This window comes from Chinchilla lanigera, unplaced genomic scaffold (genome assembly GCF_000276665.1).
Source record: "Chinchilla lanigera isolate Chin_1 unplaced genomic scaffold, ChiLan1.0 scaffold00019, whole genome shotgun sequence".
Lineage (NCBI taxonomy): Eukaryota > Metazoa > Chordata > Mammalia > Rodentia > Chinchillidae > Chinchilla > Chinchilla lanigera.
The window spans coordinates 14,387,041-14,411,433 of NW_004955420.1; the positions used below are offsets into that span (position 1 = coordinate 14,387,041).

Sequence of the window (24,393 nt, forward strand, 5' to 3'; positions counted from 1 at the left end):
GAGGGAGAGCGGGAGGGAGGGCTCTTTCCAGGGGCAGTGCCCCTGCGACCAGCTCTTTCTGCCGGCCCCTCCTAGGAAGCACACCCAACCCCACGACCTGGGGAACCAAGCTCCCATCGCTGCTCCAAGCTTCCCTGCAGGCCGCAGGAGGCCGAGAGCGCACGCCTCGGATGCAGCGCCACTCTGGATTCTGCCGCCAGTGTGCGCAACGCCTGCGGGCGCCGTTTGTTTATAACCACTGATCCCGCGTTTTCCGGGGATTACCCATCTGCTAGGTTTTCTGTTCCCTCGCTCTCACTACATTACTTTCTAGGAGATCATCCGTTTTGTCTCTACTTCTTCAAATTTATTAGGCTAATGTTTTTAATAGTGTTTTTTTTTTATTTAGATTGAAAACCTTGACTGGATCTTTAGTTTTACCTTCAAGAAATCCTTATATCATCTTTATTTTTTCTTGTTCAATTTTGCATTTTTTTTTGTATTTTTTTGGCTTTTACTTCTCTCTATTGTACCGTTGTTTATCCTCTCTCCTGGGCATGGTGGCACTCACCTGTAATCCCATCACTGAGGAGGCTGAGGCAGGAGGATCACCATGAATTCAAGTTGGCCTAGGCTACATTGCATGACCCTGTCTCAGCCCCACACACCAAAAAATGAAAGCCAAAAATCCTTTCTAGTGGTTATCGGTTTTTAAAAGCATGCATACTTAGTTATAAAATTACCAGCCACCCATTTTAAAGTATTCAGCTTTTCTCTTTCCAGAGGTGGCATGGATTTTTCTTTCCTCTTTGAACATAGTGGCAATCATCTCTATATCTGGTTATCTAACTTTTGATTTGCCCTTTTAAAACTTTTTTTAGCCATTCTATCTCCAACACTGCCAAAAATTGTAGTTAAATTTAATTTACTGATGTTATATATTTCTACTAATATGAAATGTCTGCTATTTAGCCACAATTTTGTTTGTTTGTTTTTGAGACAGGGTCTTGTTATATAGTTCAGGCTGGCCTCAAACTTGGGATAATCCTCCTGCCTCGGCCTCCTGAGTACTGGGATTACCAGTATACACCACTATACCTGGTTTATTTAACCACTTTTGACCCAAAAAACAACAGTGTGATGTGATTCAACTTTGAAGTTCTGGCACCATAAGCAGTTCTACATTTGTAATTTATTGTGTTTTCTGAAACAAGATCTCTATATAGTTCAGGCTGGCCTTGAACTCACTATGGAGCCCAGGCTGGCCTCACACTCACAGGGATCCTCCTGCCTCAGCCTCCTGAGTGCTAGGCTCACAGGTGCGGACCACCATGCCCTGCTACATTTGTGACTTTAAATTTCACCTTCTATCCTAGTACACCAGTCAGCCAGCCAGCCAGCTCTCACAGTCTCTGAATGCTCTGGGTGTGGACACCAGCATTTATGTTTGTCCTGTGTGCTCCTTTTCATTCCACCTCCCAACTTCCGGTGAGACTGATCCGTTTTGTATTCTTAATCAGAGTTAAAGTTTGGTGATTTTGTTGTTGTTGCTTTATTTTTTGAGACAGAGTCTAGCTATGTAGTCCAGGCTGGTCTTGAACTCACCGTGTAGCCCGGGCTGGCCTCAAGCTCACGGTGATCCTCCTGCCTCAGCCTCCTGAGTGCTGGGATTACAGGTGTGCCCCACCATGACTGACTATTTTAAAAGTGAAGCAACACAAATAACTGAGATTGGGCGCTCGGGAGTTATGGACTGGAAGGCTCCTAGTGAGGTGTTGGCGAGGGGAGCTGACAGGCACCACGAAGCCCCTAGAGGCCAGAGGTCTGCAGAAGGCTGCTCCTCAGGCCTCGTCAGCACCTTGTAACTCTTCTGTGTGTTTTCCTAGGGGGAGGCAGAGGCTCCTGCTCCACGGCAGCTTCCCGGTCACTCCCTGACTGCTGTCCCCATGCCCCTCCGCCTGCCTGGACCAGGGGCTCCAGCAGGAGGTGGCCTCCCCTTGGGGGCAGCGGCGATGAGCTGAGGTTTGGAAGTTCACCCATTTGTCTGCTCCGAGTCTCCAGCTCTAGATGTTTCCTTGCGTCTCCTGGGCACGATCAGGCTGCCCGTGCGGAGCTCCTGCTGGCCTTTGTTCCCCTCCCTCCTGGCCCCCGCGGAGGACGCCTGACTTAGCCTCCCAGCGCCCGCAGGCTGGGCTCCGCGGGGTTGGAGCTGCCTTGAGTGTTTGGGAGCAGTCGCCCTAAACACCTCCCCTCTCCCGGGCGTGCCCACGGCGGGCGAGGCCAGGCTCCCGCCCAGCAGCCCGCACCCCCTCATTAGGCACTGGAATGTCACAGGATGGTCCGTCAACACCATAAAGACAGACATGCAGAGCCCGGTGGCCAGTCCGATGCCCGGGGGAAAATGAAGAGCAGTGCGGTGGGACCCCTGCACCCCGCCCACCCGACAGCTGGGTTTATTGTCCTGCATGGGCACTGGTATTTCCAAAGCCACCTCGTGGGAGGGTCCTGTGGTCCAGGGCTGCCGCCTTCATCGGGTATTTATTAAACATCAGATACACTCCTGGTGTCACGAGGGTGACTTTCCCAGCCCTTCCCAGCACCTGGGGAGATGGGCGTTGTTATCCCACTTTATAGATGGGAACGCTGAGGCTCAGACTTGGGAACTACATGGCTAGGGTTGGGGCAGGCAGACACAATGCAAGTCTCCTGGGCTCTCTTGGGGTGGATGGACCAGCTGCCCAGCTAGGACCTACTGGTCAGGGGCATACACAGGAACCTCCTGAGCTGGGGTGCTAACCCTTCAAGATAGAGGGGTCTCCCTCAGAGCTGAGCGTTATTTGTGGGGGCCATGGCTGATGAGAAGGAGAAAGAAGAGGGACTAAAGAGACAGGAAGCTGGGTGTGGCAGAGCATGACTGTGATACCAGCACTTGGGAGGCTGAGGCAGGAGGATCCCTGGGAGTTCCAGTGAGACCCTGTCTCAAAACAAACAAACAAACAAACAAACACATACACCAAGAAACAAAAACAACATGCACACAAAAGAGGGGAGAGAAAGGAGGTAGGGTCTGAGTGACAGTGAGGCTAAAGTGGCAGCAGGTCAGCCCTGTCCCAGCAGGATCCACCCAGAGCCCACAGGAGTCATCCCCTGTGGTGGGAATGGCAAAGTCGTCTCAGCTCTGCCGCTGATTCAGTCTCCCAGTCCTTACCAGGGTGCTCTGAACCAGAGCAGGTAAAGGGTGGAAAGGTGCTTTGCAGTGTGGGGAGCCCTGGTCACCAGCTTAGAAGGAGAAGAGAGGGATGGCCGGCTCAATTTCTCTTCACTGAGACAGACATCGGACACCTACAGCTGAAAGGAGGAAAGGTTTATTGGGCTCATGGCTTCAGAGGGTTCGGCCCATGGTTCCCTGCTGCAGGGCAAAAATGGCCTGGCTAAAAGGGCCTAGCAGAGGCCTGCTGCTCACCTGCTGGTGGGCAAGAAGCAGAGAGAGAGCAGGAAGAGCCAGCGAGAGGGAAGCACCCTCCAGAGCCGTCCCAGTGACCCAGCACCTCCGGCACCTTCAGCCACACACTTCTCCACGGGCAGAGCCCCTGGTGAGTACTGCCCCTTCCAAACGCCCCACGCCTGGGGGCATTTGAGACCTAAGCCGTGTCTGGGCTGCCCCCTTCACAGCCCAGGGCTGACCAGGACAGTGCTTTAGGGTATGAGGGGGGCCAGGCATGCAGACATCAGTGAGCTCAGGAAGACAGGCACGCAGGGCCTCTGAGGTGGCTGTCCCCATCCCCTCCTCCCTCCACAGACTCCACCTGCCGGGGCCCCCAGCCTCAGCCCAGAGCCTTCTGCTCGGCTCCAAGCCTGGAGGAACTTAGGTTTCCAGTGATGCCAGGAGAGAAAACAAACAGGTTCCTATTTCTATTTTGCGCCCCCCTCAGTTGGCATTCTTTTTATTTTTTTCTTTTGTTGTTGTTGTTTTCTTTTGAAACACGGTTTCACTTTGTAGGCCAGGCTGGCCGAGACCTTGCAGTGATCCGCCTGCCTCAGCCTCCTGAGTGCTGGGGTTACAGACACAAGCTACCACATCCTGCTCTCAGTTCACATCTTTCCCAGCTGATTTGCAGGCTGGGAGTAGAGCTGGCCTTGGTGGAGTTCTGCTGACCCCCAGCGCTGGGAATGGCGTTCCTCGCCTCAGGTCCTGCCCTGGAGACCCACCCAGAGACACCAAGAAGAACAGTCTATCCTAGGATGTGCCTCAGAGATCTCCTCATGACCCTGCCTCCTGTCCAGTCCCCTCTGTCGTTACTCCTAGGCTCCGGGGCTGTTAATTTTCCAGCGATGATGAGAACATCAGGGCTTTTCTTCAATGGGAAGGGACAGAGGAGGCCGCCTCTTGGAAGGTAGTGAGCCTCTCATCACCAGGAGCAACCAAGCCTTTCTGAAAAAGAAAAGCAACACTGAATCGAAGGGCAGAGACTAGCCAAGCTCGCCTGTCTTTGTGCTCTATGCAAAGCTGTTCTCCTTCCTTCTAGGTCTCTCCTCCTCTTTATGCCAGCGGACTCTCTGTGAAGCACCTGTCCTGCCTTGAAGGATGCATGTAAACAGAGTCACCCGGCAGGCCAGGCAGAGGCAGCTGCTCCCTGGCTGTGACAGGCGGGCTCATGGCCCCCAAACTGTCCTCGGTCTGGTCCCCATACTGCAGATGTCACCTCGGCTGGCAGAAGAGACTTCAGAGAAGCCATTAGGTGAAGGCCCTGAGGCGGAAGATTCACCCGCACCGTCCACAAAGTCCGGCACAATCCCAAGTGTCCTCCTCAGAAAAAGGAAGCAGGGAAGCTGGACGCAGTGGTGTACAACTGTAATCCTGGCAAGCCTGTGGCTGAGGCAGGAGGATTTCCGTTCCAGGCCAGCCTGAGCTATCTAGGGTTACCCTGCCTTTCAAACAAAAAAGGAGGAGATGGAGAAGAAGGTGGTGAGTGTCCGGGAGAACTGAGGCTGTGGCCAAGGAGGCCGAAGCAAGAAGAGTCCCCTTCAGAGCTCAGCAGGAATGCACACTGCTGGATTTTAGATCCGTTTAGATTGAGATCCTTTTCGGGCTCCACGCTGTTGTCACAGCATCGAGAAGGAATGGTCCTCTCCCATCCCCTCGCCCTGGGTGTCCTGCCGTCCCCAGCGGGGCTCCTTGGTCCGGTGGATTGTGGTTCCTTGCCCCTCCTGGGCAGGGGACCAGGCCAGGCGGGCAGTGCTGTCCTGGAGGAGGGGCTGGAACCAGGAGCTTTGGTGCCCCCGGAGCATGTGGCTTTTGTGTTTGGGATCAGGCTGTAGAGACCCCAGGTGACAGGAGAGGGGGTGTAGCTGCCACCTTCTGGTCACCAGAGCCCTGCCCAGGGGAAGGAAGGAGCCCGCTGGGTGCGGGAACGCAGGCCCTGCTGGCACAGCCGCGGGGGCTGTCCTACCCACTCGGAGACAACACGCAGGTGCGGCGCTGGCGTGGGCACTAGGCGCACACATCCACGCCCCCTAGCCAACAGGTAAACCAGCGGCTGAAGCTTTTGTTGTTGTTTGAGACAAGGTCTCACCAGGTAGCCCAGGCTGGCCTTCAACTCACTGTGATCCCCCTGCCTCAGCCTCCCGAGTTCTGGAAGACAGGAGTGCACCATCACACCTGGCTCATGCCTGGCATTTCTCAGCTGGCTGTTTCCAGGGGGAGGGGTGCCCCAAACCAGTGGGTGCCTCCTGAGATTTGTCTTCCGGGGCACCTTCCAGGGCTGGGCCCGGCCCAGTGGAGTGATCAGCTATGTGTCTGGTTTTTTTGGTTGGTTTGTTTGTTTTTTGGTACCGGGAACGGAACTCAGGACCTTGCATTGCCAGGCAGGTGCTTATGCCGCTGAGCTGTATCCCGGCCCTGTGTGTGTCTGATGCATCTTCTCCTGCGCCACTGTGGCATCCCAGCTGGGCCTCAGCTGCTCTCCCTCCCCCAGGTCCCTTCGCTTCTCCTGGAAGGGCCCTCTGGACAGGGGCTGTGTGTGGTGGGTCACCTGGCTGCTCCGTGAGGAGGGGATGCAGGTCACACCCACCACCTGGCCCGGGAAGCCAGCGAGGCGTTCCTGAGGTGCAAGACGCCCGCCTGGTGTCTGTTCCCTGTGTGTGCCCGCACCCTCCACCAACCCGGCACCCCTGTCCCAGGCAGCTCCCCAAGCCGTTGGCCTCAGCCGCCTTTTGTGTCTCGGCGGCTCAGTGACAGGCTCCCTGGGGACCCGGCCGCACCAAGGAGGGCTGTCTTCACACTAAGTCGCCCAAGCAACAGTCCTTCAGTCCTTCCTGTGCTCAGAGTCCCTGCTCCAGGGTCAGCCGAGGCCCCCCTGACCTGACTGGGTGAACCTTTCCTCCACTTGCTGGGAAGGAAGCAGCCCACGCTGGGAGGTCCCACTCGAGCTTCTGAGATTCAGGCCGTGGCGTTTGGCAGTGGAGCTGGGCTTGCGGCTGGCGTTTCCCATGCATTAGATGCCACCTGGGCTGGCAGAGTCGCTCCCTATGGAGCCCAGGGGCCCAGGCTGGCACACGCGGTGGGCAGGGCTGATGAGCAAGAGCGTCTGAGGCTGGGCAAGGGGGTGCGAAGGGGAGCTGGTGTGGTGGCACAGGCCTGTCATGCCGGCACTTGGGAGGCTGAGGCAGGAGGATTACCATGACTTCGAGGCCAGCCTGGGCTCCATAGGGAGTTCTAGGCCAGCCACCAAGGGGAAGAAGACATGGTTGGTGCACAGCAGAACTGGCTGTCATGGTTAGTGACCTTGCCCAGCGCTCCCACTTTTTGGATGGGAAGACGGAGGCTGCAGGAGGGAAGTGGTTGCTCAGCCCTCAGGTCCTCTCTGAACCCGCACGTTCTCCTGCTGGTGAGGGAATGGCCACTTCCTGTTCCTTCGAGGGCTGCTCAGGAGCTGGAGGTGGGGGTGAAGAGCCGTGCAGGACGGGAGGATGCGGCTCTGCGGGGCCGTGTTTCTGCAGCACAGAGCAGGCCCTTCCGTGACTAAGGAGCACGCAGGTCCGAGCTCCGGTGCCTGACCTTTAATTAGGTGCAGTGACGCGCTGGCAGCTGCGTGACAGGACTGTGATGTCGTTCGCTTAATCATTTCAAAGGCGGCCGTGTTTTACTGCGCTGTAAAATTTGGAAGTCTCATATTAAAGCCTGCAATTAAATGTTAGTTGCATAAATTGCTCTGGGACAAAGAGAACTTTTCCCTCCCCCGCAACCCTGCGCCCCCTCCCGCCCCCAGCTGCTGTCTGGCTCCCCACTCAGGCCCTCCGAGGAAAAACGGGGCGGGGAGGTGCTTTGAAAAACATTTTAGGGGACATGTGCCTGGCCGACCGGCTACACTTGGACAAGCCCCAGGTCTGTGGGTCCAGGGGGGTGGAGGTCCCTGTACAATGAAAGCAACAAGACTCTCTGCACACAGGGTGATTCCTAGTCACCCATGGGAAAAGGTAAAGTAGTGTGCAGACCTGGTCGGATCAGCTGCACCACCACACCCTGCCTGGCCTGGCCCTCTGCCCTTCTCTAGGGCTCCTGCTGGACCCTGGCCCCGTGGCTTTCAGAATTCCAGCCTCCAAAGCCCTTGCTCCACCTCCCCTCCCCCTGACCTGCCTTCTTTGATCTGACCTGACTGGGTGAACCTTTCCCTCCTGCTTGCATGGGGACTCAGGATGCATTGGTTCTATGGGGCTTGGCTTTGGGGTGCTTCGTGTTCCCTGTGTATGCGTCTCGGTCCCCTGGGGCGGGAATGACGCTCCCTGACGAGTTGGCGCACATCCCGGCCTTGGCCGACTTCTCCCGGGTGCAGCCCAGCCTCAGGAGCCCGGTGGTTACCCGTGGGAAGCAGCACAGCGCTGTCACTCTGGGCTGATTCCAGGTCCCCCGCAGGGGACGCGTGGCGCGCGGGGTCTTTACAGCACGGGGAATTCGAAGCATGTTTCCTCCACCATAAAAGCCATCCGTCAGCGGCAGGAATATGTGAAAAAATATAAAAGGCAAAATTACAGGGACAGGAGAGATGGCTCATGTTCCTGTCACCCTGAGGTAGGCCGGCCCTCCTCATGGCTCCAGCAGCACCCCCGGACGGGCCAGGCGGCCAAGGGGGGCTCCCTGCCCATTCCCAAGTGGCCTAAGTCCCTCATTTCTTTTTTTTTTTTCCTTTTTTTCTTTTTGAGACAAAACTTCACTGTGTAGTTTAAAGTCTCACTGCCTTGGACTCACTGTGTAGCCCAGGCTGGCCTCAAGTTCACTGCAATCCTCCTGCCTCAGCCTCCCGAGATATTTTTGTGCAACGATTGCCACTGCCCATTTGTGAAACATGTTCATCTTCCTAAACAGAAACTGCACCAGGAAGATCAGTCCTCTCCCCCCCTGCCGAGGCCTGGCAGCCACCATCCTATTGCCTGTCTCTGCGGACTTCACAGAGCTGAAATCACACAGTATTTGTCTTTCTAGGATTGGCTCATCTCATAACGCCTTCGGGAATTTCTTTTTAAAATTGAGCTGGGCATGGTAATCCCAGCACGGGAGGCTGAGGCAGGAGGATCACCTGGAATTACATAGTAACTGAGGCCAGCCTGAGCTCCATAGTGAGACCCTAGGGCCAGGGATATAGCTCAGTGGCACAAGCACCTGCCTGGCAAGCACAAGGTCCTGAGTTTGATTCCAGCACCAAAAAAAAAAAAAAAAAAAAAAACAACCAAATAAAAAACATAGTGAGACCCTGTCTCAAGAAAAGAAAAACATAATAGTAGATTAACAATCCCTGGTGTGTGGCTAGCACACTTCGTTCTTCTATTGGTCTACGGGTGCCCGGACTGCCTGCACCCTCTGGTGCTGTGAATGAGGCGTGTGAACCGGCCGCACTATTCTCCCCTTGAGCTCTGCTTCCAGGTCCTTCGGATGAGCACCCAGCGTGGCCTGGCTGATAACATGGTCAGGCTGTGCTTTGTGTGTTGAGGACTCTCCGTCCCGTTTTACACCAGAGCTGTACTCTCTCCCCCTCTGCCAGCGGTGCACCAGGGCCCTGTGCCCACACATCATTTTCTGTCTGCTCGTTTAGTTCTACTCGGAGAGGAGGCTCACTAAGTCTCCTGGCCACAAACTCCGGATCCTCCTGCTTCAGCCTCCGCAGGAGCTGGGCTCGCTGGCAGGACGAGAGGGCAGGGAGTGGTTATTCTTTTCCACCAGCAGCTCTGCTAAGGAAGGGCACGAGGCGCTGCCCCACGGTGGGCTTGGTTCCGCTCGGCTCCCCCGTGGTGACGGCGGCGTGGGCGTGTCCCTGTGCTTCTGGCCACTGGCCTGTCTCGCACGGTGCGGCGTCGGCGTGGATCTGTCCCCGTCAGCCGGGCCGCTGGCTGGCAGGTGGCGACTCACGGGAGCAGCACTCTCTCCCCCACCCACCGCTTGCAGGCTGACGCGTCATCGTCACCAGGGCCCGGGCCGGGAGCAGGAGCGCTCTTAGGAAAATGGCCTCGGAGGAACACCACTAATAAGCGGGTGCGGAGGGCCGTGAGTCTGGGCGCTGTCCCTGGATGTCCGGGAGGTGACTGCTCACTTGTTTGTCTCATCATTACTGTGCACGGTTCCAGTGCTTCCGGCTTCATTCTTCCCGCATGAGGAAGGCGCTCCGACCGCCGCGTGTCACATGATGTTTCAATCCACAGCCGCCGCACACGGCGGTGGCTCGCTGAGATCCTATCTCCCGGTGACCGCGTGGCCTCCTGAGTCCGTGTAACAGGCCTCCGGGGTGTGGCCCTGATGAAATCGCCCCGTGCGCGTGTGTCAGCGGCGTCCCTGCCCTCTGAAGGCATGTTGCCCTTTCTATGGGCCGAAGCCTGTCCCTCTGGGACACGAAGGGAGATAATAGAGTCATTTCCTCCAGGGTCACCCCTGTCCCTGTTGCTGACTGCCAGCGTGGATCCCGCACAGGCGGAGGAGGGCAGAGGACAGCTGTGCCGCGAGCTTCGCTTGAGTCCTGCGCGGGCCGTGGAGGGGCCGTCGCCGGGCTCACCCTGGGGTCAGAGGCTCACGGGCAGCTCGGCGCCTTCCGTGACAGCGCACATCCGGCTCCTGGCTGCTGGGGCCCGAGCGCTAAGTTGTCACTGCACCCGCCCCGTCTCTCCCACTCCGCCTACAGCTGCGGTCGGTTCTGTCGTGAACAAAGCCCGCGTGCTGGGAGACTGTTCCCAGTGGGGTTCGACCAAGGTCATGGCGAATGCTCACATGTTAAGAAACGTGAAAGACTGCTTGCCATGATCCCCTCCAAAGGCTGAGTGCCCCCCGACACGTCTCGCTGTCCCGGGTCACGGTGGCCTGATGCGATCGGTGCCATCCGATTCCCAGGGCTGCACTCCCTGTGTCTCTGACACGGCACCGGCTCCCAGCTACGCCGAGCAGACCCTGAGGTAAACCGAGGCTCTGGGCAATAGCGCCGACTCCGGCTGTGGGAGGGACGCTGGTGACAGGGCTGCACAGCTGGGAGGTTGGGGGCTCTGCAGCTCCTGCTCGACACAATAAAGCCCGTTAAGAAAGACAGGGACAGAAAGCCGCGCCTTCCCCGCCTGGCCTTCGCCCTGCCCTCCTTGCTGACCCCCCTCCGTCCCTGCTGGGCTCCTCTTCTGCCAGCCTCAGTCATACTGGAGATCCCAGGGCTGCCTCGCTTTGTTTTATTTTGTTTTGATTTGGTTTTGGTGGTTTGTTTGTCTTTTTGAGACAGGGTCTTGCTATGCAGTTCAGGCTGGTCTTAAGCTCACTTTGTAGCCCAGGCTGGTCTCGAACTTGCAATGATCCTCCTGCCTCAGCCTCCAGAATACTGAGATTATAGGCGTGCACTACCATGCCTGGCTTGTTTTGTTTTGTTTTGAGCCGGGGTCCCACTATATAGCCCAGGCTAGCCTCAAACTTGTGGCAATCCTCCTGATGCGATCGGTGCTTCAGCCTCCCGAGTGCTGGGATCTCTGTTGTGCACTATCAACCTGGCTCCTTCCCCTTCCCATTCCCTAGCTCTACCCAGACCCCCTGAGAACCTGCCCACGTATGTGAGTTTCAGCACAGGGAATTCACAGGTAGAGCTGCCTCCTTGACCTGCAGGTTCTGAAGCTCTGGGCTCTCCAACATCAGCACAACTTGGAGGTCTCTCATCTATGGCTTCTTAGCTCTCTCGTAGAGCACGCCCTTTCAGCTTAGGCTTGAGGTTCAGACCTACTGAGTAGCCTGGCTTCCTCTTAGGCTGGAATACAGATGTGAAGGCAGGAGGCAGTGCAGCCATGTTGGACATTAAAGGGCAACTGTGGGGTGCCAGAGTGACTAGACAGACAGGGTCTTGTTCCCAGTACAGTCGAGCTGTGATTCCACCTCCAGGTGGGAAATGAACCATGTGGTCTAACTCTTGCCATGTTTGGCTCACCTATTTATGGGGGCCTAACCTGCATCCCAGCAGCCCCTTCTGGCACCGCAGCACACCCATCACTATGTTTCCGGTGAATGGGCTCCACCTCCCGCCTGAGCTGTCCCTGCTCCCCCTCCCCTGGCAACCCTACCTTGTCCTGTGCCCAAACTGCCCGTCCCCAGCAGCAGTGTCCTGCTATCCCTGGCCGGGTCACACCTCACACTCTGCCTGCCTCGTGGCCCACGTGTGCCCTGCTCCCTGGCCAGGCTGTCTCAGGCTGGCCTCGCCCTGTTGGGACTGTGGGCCAGCCCGAGTCCCCGGGAATGCCTTTCATTGAGCGGATGCTGGAGATTCGTGGTGACTACTCAGGACGGCGGGGGCGGGGGGCTGTGTGTGGCCAGTGGCGGGCACAGTGGAGCCTCAGCGCGGGCCAGAAGCCCTGCGGGGTGGTTCCAGGGAGGCGGGCTTCAGTGTAACAGGAAGCAAGCCTTGAAGAAATGGAGCTTCCTTTCTGTCCTCACCACTGAGAATTGACCAGGACCTTTGCGCTGAGCCTTTTTATTTTTTGAGACAAAGAAGGTATCGCTAAGTCACCAAGTTAGCCAGGCAGGGCTTGAACTCTTTATCCCCCTGCCTCAGCCTCCCAGAGGGCTGGGATGACAGGTTTGTGCTGCCATAACTGACTAATGCTTTATTTTTGTATTTTAAAATAGTTGTCCTAATTACCTACTAGACGCAATTCAAGAATGCAAGTTTATTTCCATGCAACATAAAAACCACTGCATTTATAAAAAACCCATCGATACTGTAGCAGTTTTGTGCATATTCTAACCTTTTTCTATGTGCATTTATATATAGTTGTTTGGTTTTCAAGACAAGGTCTCCCTGTGTAGCCAGGCTGGTGATCCTCCTGCCTCAGCCTCCCGGTGCTGGCATCACAGGTCTGCCCCATCACGCTGGCTTCCTGCCCGACTTTTAGGGCCGTCTTCTCCACCAGGCTCTGGTGCCAGCCCTTTAAACGCACTGCATTCCGAGCTGTGCCCGAGGACGCCTCGGGGCTTCCCCTCCTCCCCACGTCCCCGCTCCGGGTGCCCCAGAGGTGGCCGCCTTCCCTCACAGCAGGCACACGTCACATACTCAAGCAGGGGTGTGCATAATTTGCGGACTGGGGCTCACCTCCCGGCTCTGCCACTTGGTGCAGGACTCGGGGACATCACTTAGCCAGCCTGGGCTCAGTTTCCTTGTTTGCGAAACAGGTGATGACTCATAGGGCTCTTTAATGCATCAGTAGCTCTTAACTGTGCATGTGTGTGTGTGTGTGCGTGTGTGTGTGTGCACGTTTGTGTGTAACCTCCACAGGGGACGTCTGCCAATAACTTTGGGTGGGAGATGCAAGCGGCACCTGAAGGTAGAAGCCAGAGATGAAACCACGCTCCCCCAAAGAAGCACCCGGGGGTGTTGGCGCTGGCCTGTAATCCCAGGACTCTAGAGGCTGAGGCAGGAAGATTGCTATGAGTCTGAAGCCAGCCTGGGCTACATAATGAATCACCTGCTCCCAAATGTCCCGGTGAGGCGGAGAACCTTGGTATAAAGACAGAACGAGGTCCCTGGGGGTCTCTGTCCCACAGATACTTCCTGGAGCCCATCCCTGTGTGGTCCACAGCTCGAAGCCCAGGGCCTGGCCGAGGGTGGCCGAATGTCGGGACTCAAAGGCAGGGAAGAGGGCGGGACGGGGAACAGGTCAGCAGGGTGCGCAGGTTGGGGCGGCGGGAACAGCTGTTGGAGGGGACGCTGGGGAGAGCAGATGCAGGAGGCTGGCAGCGGAGCTCTCCCACACCTGCCCGGCCGCGCTGTGTGGTCCAGGCCCTCTGTGTCCGGCTTGACTCACGGAGCCGGGCAGGAGCAGTGCGCGTGAGTCAGGCTGCAGGGCCTGACCGCGCCAGGCCACCCGAATGACTGTATCCCTAAGGACACCGCACACTTTTATGTCCTCTTTCATGGCAGGTCTCAAAGCCCAGGCAAACACTAATTAAGACCCTGGAGTCCTGGGAGGCACTGTGTGTCAACAGCGCTCTCCACGCGCAGCGCGGAGGGGAAACTGAGCCAGGCGAGGAGGGAGCCTTCGGCCCCAAGCTGCCCACGTCCTGTTGAGCAGAAGCTGGGCTCCAGCTGGGATTCCTGTCTCCTTTCCCCAGGAGTGTGATTTGTTTTTGTTTTTGTTCTTTGGAGACAGGGTCTCACTATGTAGCCCATGCTGGCCTCGATCTCTCAGGGATCCCCCTGCCTCAGCCTCCCATGTACTGAGATTCCAGGTGTGTGCCAGCATACCTGTCTCGGTAGTGATATCTCGATCCCCCTTCTAGGTATAGGGAACAGTGGCAGAGAGGGGCAACTATAGAGCGGGACACAGGGAACCCCTTAACTGCTGTTCCCAGCTTGGAGACCTGTGTGTGCCCATATCCCAGAGGGGGCAAAATGAGTTTGGTGGGGGACGAGATGACAGAGAGAAACGGAAATGCTGTTTGTGAGAGATCCTGTAGGGATAATTCTTTCTTTCTTTCTTTCTTTCTTTCTTTCTTTCTTTCTTTCTTTCTTTCTTTCTTTCTTTCTGTTTGCACTACTTTTAAAATTTTTAAACATTTTTATTAGTCCATGTTTTCGATCCCAGTGATTTGGCCCCTGTGAAGAGCCGGTGCACAGGACAGTCTGCATCCCTCCCTTCTTCCCCTCCCGCTGCATCCCGGGCCCCTCCCGTGTGGGAGGCCTGCTGCCTCCTTCCTGGGATCCACTTTTACGGTGCTCTCTCTCGCGCTTTGGTTCCCACGCAGGAGAAGCCCCGCGCATTTAAGCTCCCGCCTCTGGTTTATGGCCCTTCACACCGCGGTCTCGGGGGCACCCAGGGATGGTTTTAGCTGCTCCTCGGGAAGGAAGGTAAATGCTTTTCTCCAGAATGCTACCAGCGGGTGACCTGGGCTAAGCCTGCGTGTCCCTTGCATGATCTTTACCAAGTTTCTGTAAATTTGAAGCTATGTCCTTAAAAAAAGTTTAAAATTAAAGAAAGGAGAGAGGCGGACAGACAGCTCCGCGGGCCCGAGGGGGCCCTGGGTCCTGGCGCCCGCGGGTCTGGGGGCCCGGGCAGGACGGGGCAGGGGAGGCGGCTCCCAGGGCCGCGTGCCGTGCGAGGCGGGGACACCGAGCGGAGGTGGGGACGCCCCTCCCCGTCCTCCCCAGGGGGCATCGCGCCCCGCCCGGCCCCGCCCCGACTCCGCGGCTTAAAAGCGGGGCGCGCGGGGCCGCCGCACTCATGCTGCAGCCTTGAGCCCCACACGGCTCCCTTGAGATCGTGACCGCGGCGTGGGCGCCGAGCTCTGGTGAGTGGCGCCGCCGGGCGGGGAGGGGAAACCCGCGTCCCCTCTAGGGGGCGGGGGTGCAGGGCTGGGGTGCAGGGCTGGGGATCGGGCGGAGGCGCCCCCATCCCCTGCAGATCCCGCCCCTCCCATACCCCAAGTCCTTACCGTGGGTGATGAGGGCCAGGGCTGGGAGGCTTTGGTGCCCTGCTGGGAGGACGCAGCCTGCGCTGTCACCCAGTCCCAGGCTTCACCCCTCTCGGGCTGCTGCGCCCACTGGGATGGGGGTCTGTCTCCGTGTTCAGCCATCTGCACCCGTGTCCCCTTTCCACGCACGGACTGCGGTGGCCGAAGACCCTGCCCTGAGTCTGGGTCTGTCCCGACCCACGAGACCTTTGTCCGCAGGGTCCCAGGAGCGTTCTGAGGGGCCCTCTCAGACTGAAGTGTGACTTCCGCAGAGGTTCGGGCTCCGGCGTGGGCTTCGACCCGGGTACCTGGCTTCTGACTCTGTGTGGCTTAGGTGGCCCCGTCTGGTGGCCCCGGACCTGGGTGTCTGGGGCTGGTGGCCTTGTGCGGAGGGTGGGGAGGGCGCTGCTGGGCAGGCCTCTCCGCCTGGACGCTGCACGCGCGTCGCTGGGACCGGCTGCTCCCTGCGAGGACCAGTGTCACCTGCCCGCTCCGGCTCCTGGTTATCTGGGATGGCCTCGCCTGACGTGGGTCGCTCCCGGCCTCTAACTGACATCGTCCCGTAACGGCTGGCGCGTCCTCCGCTGTGCAGCCTCTGCACATCTGGGGCGAATTCAAGGCCAGACAGCCCAATTTGCCTGTGGTCCTGACTCAGCCGGGCTGGCTTGGCAGGGACGGTGCCGAGGCGGGCTGAGCCAGGAGGTCGGTCCGGGGGGGCTCTGTGTGGACCCCAGAGAGGCCCGGGAAGCTTCTCCCCAGGCCCAGGAACCCTGCTAGTCCTGCTCCAGAAAGGAGGGTGGCGAGCTTGCGGGCGGAAGTCAGTCCAGATGTGGAGAATGGGAGGGATGGATGAGAAGCTGCAGAACGCTGGGAGGCCGGGATTGCAGTTCCCCTCCCCATATCCTGACCGCGGGACGGAACGGCAGCCTGGACTCCAGGACTTCGCTTGGCGTTGGGACGTGGGCTTGGGAAACTGCCTCCGATGTGCTTTGACTAGGCACAGATCCGGTTCTAGCGGCGCTGGGCCCCTGGGTGCTGCTGAGAAAGGGCTGTGTTTGCAGGTCCTAGCTTCTTTCAGGGAAGCGCTGGGAGCTGGGCGTGGTGGTGCACTGCTATAATTCCAGCACTTGGGAGGCTGAGGCAGGAGGATCACTGTTCGAGTTCGAGGCCAGCTTGGACTACATAGTGAGTTCAGGGCCTGCCTGGGCTATATAGTGAGACCTGTCTCAACCCTCCTCTGAAACATAAAAGTCCTGGGAAGTTCTCCCTACTGCTGCTCTTGCCAAGCTAATTATAGCCCTGCTCTGGCCTCCACAAGAAGCCACGTCCGACCTCCCCCATCCCCGGAGGGAGGATCCCCACAGAGGGACTGGGAAGGGTTTGTTTTTTTTCCGCTCACTTTCTTTCTTAGAACAGTGACCACTTTGGCTTTGCAGGGCTGAGAGTGTCGGGAGTCAGATATGGACCAAGGTGCAGGGTGAGGGCGTGGCTGGTCCTGTCCTGGGGCCTCGATCGGTTTAAGTGGTTGCTTCTGTCCCTTCCCACCTCCTCCAGGCTGCTAGGGTTTACTGGGACCAACCCCCCTGCAACATCTTAGGGGAGAAGTGCCCCAAACTACACAGCTTCAGAACTGGAGAGGGGTGAGGCGTGGGATAACAGGGCTGGACAAGTGGAAGTTGGGTTGTATATGAGTCCTGGGCAGTGTAATGTGGAGGGAACAGTTGGGCGTAGGGGTGCACACCTGTAATCCCAGCACCTGGGAGGCTGAGGCAGGACAGTTGACATGAGTTCAAGGCTAGCCTAGGCTACATAGCGGGACCCTGTCTCAAAAAACAACAAACAAAAAAAGATAGAGGGAACAAAGCCACCCGTTTCCAACCAGCACAGGCAGACGGCAGTGGACAACTCCTGAAGCCTGTGGTAAGGTTCAGGAGTTCACCATGCGCCACAGTTAGGGTCCCTGAGAGGTGTTAGGTGTGTTCAACTGACTGTGTGACCATTTTCCCATCTACAAAATGGTGAGATGGTTCGACCAGGTCTCAAAAGGCTCTGGGTGCTTTTTTGTTTTTGTTTTGTTTTGTTTTGAGACAGGGTCTTGGTATGTAACCCAGGCTGGCCTTGAACTCTCAGTGGTCCTCCCGCCTCAGCCTCTCGAGTGCTGGGATGACAGGTGAACACTGTCACACCAGGCTCATGTAGTAACTCATTAAATGCTCCCAGCAGGAAAGTGGTAAGGTCTGGTCTAGCGAGGAAGCTTCCTTGGCTGGCCCTGTGTGCTGCCGTGGATGGAGGGGCAGGGTTAGCAGGACAGAGAGGTCCAGACATCCAGCAGTCTGAGCTCCAGGTAGGGCTTCTCAGATGGCAACCTCAGGCCCTTTGCACAAGGTCCATGGGGGATCCTGGCCGGGAGGGGGGCGCCTGCAGCCTGACCAGGGTCCGGCTCACTCCCCATGAGGCTATATTTAGGAGGCCAGGAAGAGCAATGCCCTCAGTTTCCCCAGGTGCACCTGCTGAGCCAGGACCATCTCAGGTCCTTGGTCCTCTGGAATAGCTCTTGGCTGTGTGAATTCCCTGTTCTGGTGGGATTGCCCTGCCAGGGAACTTGAAACAAAACGAGCCTGGAGAGATGGTTGCAGAGCTGGACATGGTGGTACACGCCTGTCATCCCAGCACTAGGAGGCTGAGGCAGGAGAATCTCTGGGAGTTTGAGGCCAGCTTGGGCTACGTAGTGGGTTCAAGGCCAACCTGGAGGACATAGTGAAACTCTGTCTCAAAGAAACAAACAAAAAACAGAGAAGGATTCTGCTGGGAAAGTCAAGGCCTGTGGATGATGTTAAGTATTAGCCAGGAAAGGTCCAACTCATACCCAGCGCAGCCCAAGGCTTGCGGACTAATTATGTGTTCCCCGCTGAGTCACAGGATGTTTCTGCTTAGAGTCCCGAGGCCACCTCGCCCTGCTTCAGAGGCTTCTGTCCCTGGGGCGGGGCCGCGTCCTGTCCAGGTGAGCCGGCCGTCTGTCCTCTGTCTGTCTGCCTGGCTTGCTGACCTCACAGGCCTTGATGAACGCCAGTGCTCCCCCTGCCTGGGGCTGGACAGGGCTGGCCCGAGTCCCTGCCTGGACTGAGGAGGCACTCACGGCCCCGGGGGCAGGGTGTAATTATGCAGCTTTGTGGTCCTTTAACTGCCGAAATCACGGCTGCCAAGCTCCTGGATGGCGTGGGCTATTAGGCCGCTGTATGCCAGGGCCGCAGACCTGCTTGGGTCCCCTTTGTCCCTCGAGGGCCTGCACTGGATAGAGGGGGTTCCGTGGAGGGCGTTGGCCGGGCAGGGCTGGGAGGCAGGAAACGGCTTCTCATGCACGCGGAGGGCTCCCAAAGACAGCTGCAGATTCTCGGGATGTTTGTCACCGAGTGTGGTCCATCCCAGACGCCGCCATGGCCATGTGTAGTCTCTCCCTATAGGGAGTGACGGCTCGGTTCTCTTGGCACGGTTCTTCCCAGGGCTGGCTCCAGGCCTCGTCCCCAGCTGGGGGGGTCCTGGGGGACCCTCTGCCTGCCCTCTTGTTTGCATTACAGAATGCTGGACTCTGACAGTATCTTCAGAGCCTGCTGGGCAGAAGAGTATACAGTACAAATAAATGAGCTGGAGCTGGGCTTGTGCTTGCAATCCTAGCACCCGGGAGGCTGAGGCAGGAGGGTCGAAAGTTGGAACTCACCCTGGACGACTTAGCAACCTAGCAAGATCCTGTCTTAAAAAATGAAAACCAGCTGGGGCCGCAGCTCAGTGCAGAGGCCCTGGGTTCAATCCCCAGTACCAAAAAAGGAAAAAAAATTCCAGTTTGCCATTGGCCTGCTTTGAAATACATAGTAGAAGTGAACACAGCCCTGCGGGTGCGGCCAGATCAGGCAGTGTGGCCTGGGAGCAGCTCCTTTTTCTGCTCCTGTACTTCTGTCAGTTCGGTCCTGCTCACGTGAGCTTTTGTGGGCAGGCTTCTTTTTCTGTTACTGTAAAAACAGAAACAGAACCAAGGCCCCAAATCTTCCTCTTGATGGGGGGGCAGGACCACTTTTGTTTCTCTCTTTCTCTCTCTCTTTCTTTCCAACAGAGTCTCACTATCTAGCCCAGGCTGGCTGCAATCCTCCTGCCTCAGCTTCCTGAGTGCTGGGATACTGGCCCTGCACCACCATGCCTTGCTAAGCCGCTTTTTCTGTGGCACCCCTCTTTAAGCAGTTGTTCTGCGCTCTATTTTGGGTGCTGATATTTGCACACGTTCACTTGTCTAGATGTGTCCATGGCTTCTTGTGCCTAGACTCTGGGCCATGCAGTCTCTCTCTCGTTCTTTCCTATCTCTCTCTCTCTTTTTTTTTTTTTTAAGGTAGGGTTTCACTGTGTAGCCCAGGCTGGCCTTGAGGTGATCCTTCCTGCCTCAGCCTCCTGAGTGCTGGGATCACAGTGTGTGCTACACCCACCCCACCCCCATTCCTTTGCCAAGTCCTGGATGAAAGGACAACAGGCGGAGGCTTGGGCAGCTTCAAAGGAGTGTAAAGCTTCCGTGCCGGTGGTGCCTGGGGCTGAGGCAGACTGCAAGGCCAGGGTGGTTTGCAGTTAGGACTCGGGCTCCAGCTTGGGGTGGGGTCGGGGGAGAATCCCTCCCTACCTGGCCCGGAACTTGGCCCTCTGACTCAGGGTTCTGCTCATCAAAAAGACTGCTTGACGCCCCAGAGCTCACCCCGGAGTCCAGTGACCCGGCTGTGAGATCTGAGCCTCGGTTTCCCTGGTTCCTGCAGCCCCATAAAATGATGAGAAGCGGCCATGCCTTAGCCTGCAGGAGGGAAGCCTGGGTCCCTTTGAACTCAGGACCTCACACTGTGGGGAATGCCGGTCCCTGCATCAGCCGGGCAGGGCAGGCAGCACCCCGTGCTCTTCCAGAGCCCCAGCGGGGTCCAGGACCAGCCTGGCAGGGGCAGCTGTTGGCACTGCCCTGTGCCGGGCCCTCCCCCTCTCCTTTGCTGCCCACCACAGCCTGCATGTGGACAGAGGTCAGCATTCTCCCCTAGCTGACCAGGAAGCTCAGAAGCCTCGGCCTCATTCAGTGTCCAACAGTAGCATTAGCCGGGTGTGGTGGCGCTTGCCTACAATATCAGCACTTGGTGGGGCTGAGGCAGGAGGATCTCCATGAGTTCGAGGCCAGCCTGGGCCACAGGGTGAGTTCAAGTCCATAGTGCAAATGGTGGCCCTTTGTCAGCCATGTGCTTGCAACCAAACGCCGTGAAGCCCCCACGGAAATGTGGGTGAAGGGATGGGGCTGGTGGGTGGCACCGGCCAGGCAGAGAATGAAGAGCCGCTTCCCCAAGGTTGGAGCGCACTCGGCTGTGGGGTCCTCACAAGGCTGCGAGGGCCACCGAGGTGGACGCCATCTGCCCAGCTTCCGGGAGGTGCGGGGCCGGAAGAGGATGCCTGCTGGGAGCTCAGTGAACGTGCCCGGGGCCGGTGTGGTGGCTGCACGGATGCCGGAGATGCTCACTCCAGGATCAGGGCCACGTCGCAGAGGCCGTCCCACGTGGGCTCGACCACGAGCCAGGGCAGGGCCTGGGGGAGCACGAGGAGCCTGTGGCAGCAGCAGCTGCCTGGGCAGTGAGAGCACAGAGGGGGCGCTGGGTGGAGCGCGGCCACGGGGTTCCAAGCCGGGCCCCTGTGGAAACTGAAGGTTGATGCTGGCTTCAGAGTAGCCACGTGACGCCAGGCGTGGTGGCACATGGCTGTAAGCCCAGCACTCAGGAGACCGAGGCAGGAGGATCTCCGTGCATTGGTGGCCAGTCTGGGCCACAGCGTGAGTTCAGGACCAGCCTCGACTGATAACGAGATCCTGTCTCAAGAAAACCCAAACCCAAACCCAACCTGGTAGCCCTGTGTCGGTTGGCTGCCCCCGACTAACCCAAGCTCTCTCCCTCCCCAGGCCATGCCGCTGAAACACGCCCTCCTCCTGCTGCTGGGCTGCCAGGCCTGGGCCACCGCCTCGGCCTTCTACGGCTGCCCCAGCGAGTGCACCTGCTCCCGGGCCTCGCAGGTGGAGTGCACGGGCGCCCGCATCATGGTGGTGCCCACGCCCCTGCCCTGGAACGCCATGAGCCTGCAGATCCTCAACACGCACATCACCGAGCTCAACGAGTCCCCGTTCCTCAACACCTCGGCCCTCGTCGCCCTGCGCATCGAGAAGAACGACCTGTCCAGCATCCTGCCGGGGACCTTCCGCAGCCTGGGCTCGCTGCGGTACCTCAGCCTGGCCAACAACAAGCTGCAGGTCCTGCCCGTCGGCCTCTTCCAGGGCCTGGACAACCTGGAGTCGCTGCTGCTATCCAGCAACCAGCTGGTGCAGATCCAGCCGGCCCACTTCTCACAGTTCAGCAACCTCAAGGAGCTGCAGCTGCACGGCAACCACCTGGAGTACATCCCCGACGGCGTCTTCGACCACCTGGTGGGGCTCACCAAGCTCAACCTGGGCAAGAACAGCCTCACCCAGCTCTCGCCGCGCATCTTCCAGCACCTGGGCAAACTGCAGGTGCTGCGGCTGTACGAGAACAGGCTGGCGGACATCCCCATGGGCACCTTCGACGGGCTGGGCAGCCTGCAGGAGCTGGCTCTGCAGCAGAATCAGATCGGCGCGCTGTCCCCCGGGCTTTTCCACAATAATCGCAACCTGCAGCGGCTCTACCTGTCCGACAACCACATCTCCCAGCTGCCGCCGGGCATCTTCATGCAGCTGCCCCAGCTCAACCGGCTCACGCTCTTCGGCAATGCCCTCAAGGAGCTGTCCCCGGGCGTCTTTGGGCCCATGCAAAACCTTCGCGAGCTCTGGCTCTATGACAACCACATCACCTCCCTGGCCGACAACGTCTTCAGCAACCTGCACCACCTGCAAGTGCTGATCCTCAGCCGCAACCAGATCACCTTCATCTCCCCCGGCGCCTTCAACGGGCTGGCGGAGCTCCGCGAGCTCTCCCTGCACAGCAACGCGCTGCAGGACCTGGACGGGAGTGTGTTCCGCGCACTGACCAATCTGCAGAACGTCTCCCTGCAGAACAACCGCCTCCGCCAGCTCCCGGGAAACCTCTTTGCCCACGTCAACGGGCTCACGACCATCCAGCTGCAGAACAACCAGCTGGAGAACCTGCCGCTGGGCATCTTTGACCACCTGGGCAGCCTGTGCGAGCTGCGGCTCTACGACAACCCCTGGAGATGCGACGCCGACATCCTGCCGCTCCGCAACTGGCTCCTGCTCAACAGGGCCAGGCTGGGGACGGACAGCCTCCCGGTGTGCGCCAGCCCCGCCAGCTTCCGGGGCCAGTCCCTCGTCATCATCAACGTCAATGTCGCCGTCCCCAGCGTCCACGTCCCGCCTATCCCTGAGGTGCCCACCTACCACGAAACGCCCGGGTACCCGGACATCACATCTGTGTCCACTGTCACAGAGATCACCAGCTCCACGGAGGACTTCACCGGCCTGACCCCCACTGGGGGCTCCGACAGCCGCGACACGGACGGCGGGGCCCAGAGCGGCCTGGCCATCGCCGCCATCGTCATCGGCATCGTCGCCCTGGCCTGCTCGCTCGCCGCCTGCATCTACTGCTGCTGCTGCAAGAAGAGGAGCCAGACCGTCATGATGCAGATGAAGGGCCCCAACGAGTGCTAGGGAGGCGGCGGCAGCCGGCCCAGGCGGGGGGCACGGCGGGACCCGGAGCGTGAGGGTGCCGCCCGCAGCCCTGGGCCGCGCTGGAGAGAGGCGGGTCTGGAAGGACCTTGTTCCTCAGCGAGACCCACCGGGCCATCGGGAGGTCTGGGGGCGCCCCAGGTCATGTGCTTGCCCCCCGCTTCTCTCCAAGAACAGCTGTCCCCGCCCCAGCCCACCCGCTGGCGCTGGCACGGGATGCTTCCCGGGCCCTCCCTCCTCCAGGTTCCGGAAGTCCTGACCCCGCTCTTGCTTCTCTCCCTGTGTGCTGGCTTGACGCCGTCCCTCCGATGAAAACCTCCCCCTTGATTTTCTGCTTCTAAGGCAGCGTGAGCTCTCTCCGCAGGAAGCTGAGAACCAGGCTGCGGTCTTCCTTCTGCCCTGGGCAGTGCTCCGGCTCCACCGCGGGGGGGGCCCCGGCCACCGGCCTCCCGCACAGCGCTGTCCTCTCCTTCCCGGTGACCGTCACCAGGAGGAGCGGGAGAGGCACCAGCACGACAGTTCACCTTGTAGAGGATGTCCAAACTGGAAAATGTCAGCCTTTCTGGAATAAAATCGTGTAGAGTTTCTGACTTCTGAAAACGTGAAAGCAGCCGATGGGTCCTGGATGGAGCGGGGAACTCGTTGCCCCGGTGTTCTCCACCCACCTGAGGGTTTTCCCTTCTGAGTTTATGTTGGAGTTAATATTCACACTCAGAGCAGGGTGTGATTGTGGACAGCTGGGTGGGTTCCACAAGCTGAGCACATCATGTAGCCGACATCAGACCAAGAAATAGAATGTCGCCGGGCATGGTGGTGCGTGCCCGGAATCCCAGCTCTTGGGAGGCTGAGGCAGGAGGATCACCATGCATTCAAGGCTAACCTGAACTACATAGTAAAATTGTCTCCAAAACAACACACACACACACACACACACACACACACACTCCTGTGTCCCCGGATTTCACCAGCGTGCTGGCCTTCTGGCAGCAGTGCTGTTAGCAGGGACCAGGTTTCGTCACCCAGTCCCACACCAGTCCCTGTGAAGCTCAGTGGCCAGGGTGGAGGAGAAGCTGTGGCTGTGACACGACTGAGGCTCTGGCCAGCACAGGTGATCCTAGGAACCCCAAGAGCCCTGAGATCATACTGCGTCCGGGAAGCCCGTGCACCCGCAGCCCCTTCCGGCCAGCCAACCGCCACTCCTCGCGCGCCCCTCTGCCCCGCCTTTTATGGGCATGACGCTCCTGTGTCTGTTTGCAATTTTCATCTCCACTTGGGGGAAGCGAAATAGCTCACAGATGAGATCTTCTCCCTGAGCGTCCAAATCTAATGGGAACCAGGAGTCCCGCTAAAGCCACGGTGAAGTTCTCCATGAGCATGAGTCAGCAGCAGTAAACCTCAGCGTTTCCGCAGACAGCAGCTGTAGCGCCCACGGACAGGGCCACGGGAGCTCCTCCTGCCCGAGGTCTGGGCATGCATCGGGGCATCCAGGGCGTCTTCTCCTTTGAGTTATAGTCACGTGGATACTGCCCTTCCTGCTGCACATGTTCATACATGTTAAAGACATTATATTGGCCGGGTGCTATCCAGGAGGCAGAGGCAGGAGGATCCTAAATTTGAGGCCAGCCTGGGCCACTTAAGGAGGCCCTGTCTGGGAATGTAGAGTGTGTTCATTGCGTGAGTCCTTGCATTCAATCTCTAGTTCTGGAGAGCAACACTATGCTCAAGGCAGTGAGTGTCTTTTTCTGGACAACTGTAGTTC

The 24,393-nt window shown here is 58.4% G+C and overlaps 1 protein-coding gene and 1 long non-coding RNA gene across 3 annotated transcripts; one reads left to right on the plus strand and one right to left on the minus strand.

Annotated features, from left to right (window-relative positions):
* Nucleotides 1–3,322: 3,322 nt before the first annotated feature.
* On the minus strand, nt 3,323–8,542 carry LOC106148378. The gene is made up of 2 exons (XR_001233777.1): nt 7,838–8,542; nt 3,323–7,129 (listed from the first exon to the last, which is right to left on the minus strand). It is a non-coding gene; the product is annotated as an uncharacterized LOC106148378 (long non-coding RNA).
* A 5,497-nt stretch (nt 8,543–14,039) lies between these two features.
* Lrrc15 (leucine rich repeat containing 15) lies at nt 14,040–23,237 on the plus strand. 2 transcript variants are annotated; one of them, XM_005383195.2, is made up of 2 exons: nt 14,040–14,324; nt 20,883–23,237. In XM_005383195.2, the coding sequence occupies exons 1-2, from the start codon at nt 14,259–14,261 to the stop codon at nt 22,614–22,616; spliced, it is 1,800 nt and encodes a 599-aa protein (XP_005383252.1). In that variant the 5' UTR covers nt 14,040–14,258; the 3' UTR covers nt 22,617–23,237. The 2 variants fall into 2 exon arrangements, with proteins under 2 accessions (XP_005383252.1, XP_005383253.1); XM_005383196.2 differs by lacking the exon at nt 14,040–14,324 and adding an exon at nt 14,658–14,764 and having other exon boundaries at nt 20,883–23,224.
* Nucleotides 23,238–24,393: the final 1,156 nt, after the last annotated feature.

What these genes read in the sequence shown, in the direction of transcription:
- Lrrc15 (XM_005383195.2), top strand. Translation starts at nt 14,259, where the DNA reads ATGGCCCTTCACACCGCGGTCTCGGGGGCACCCAGGGATGGTTTTAGC. An exon ending in GCTGCTCCTCGGGAAGGAAG is followed by an intron (nt 14,325 to 20,882) that starts GTAAATGCTTTT and finishes CTCCCTCCCCAG; the next exon opens with GCCATGCCGCTGAAACACGC.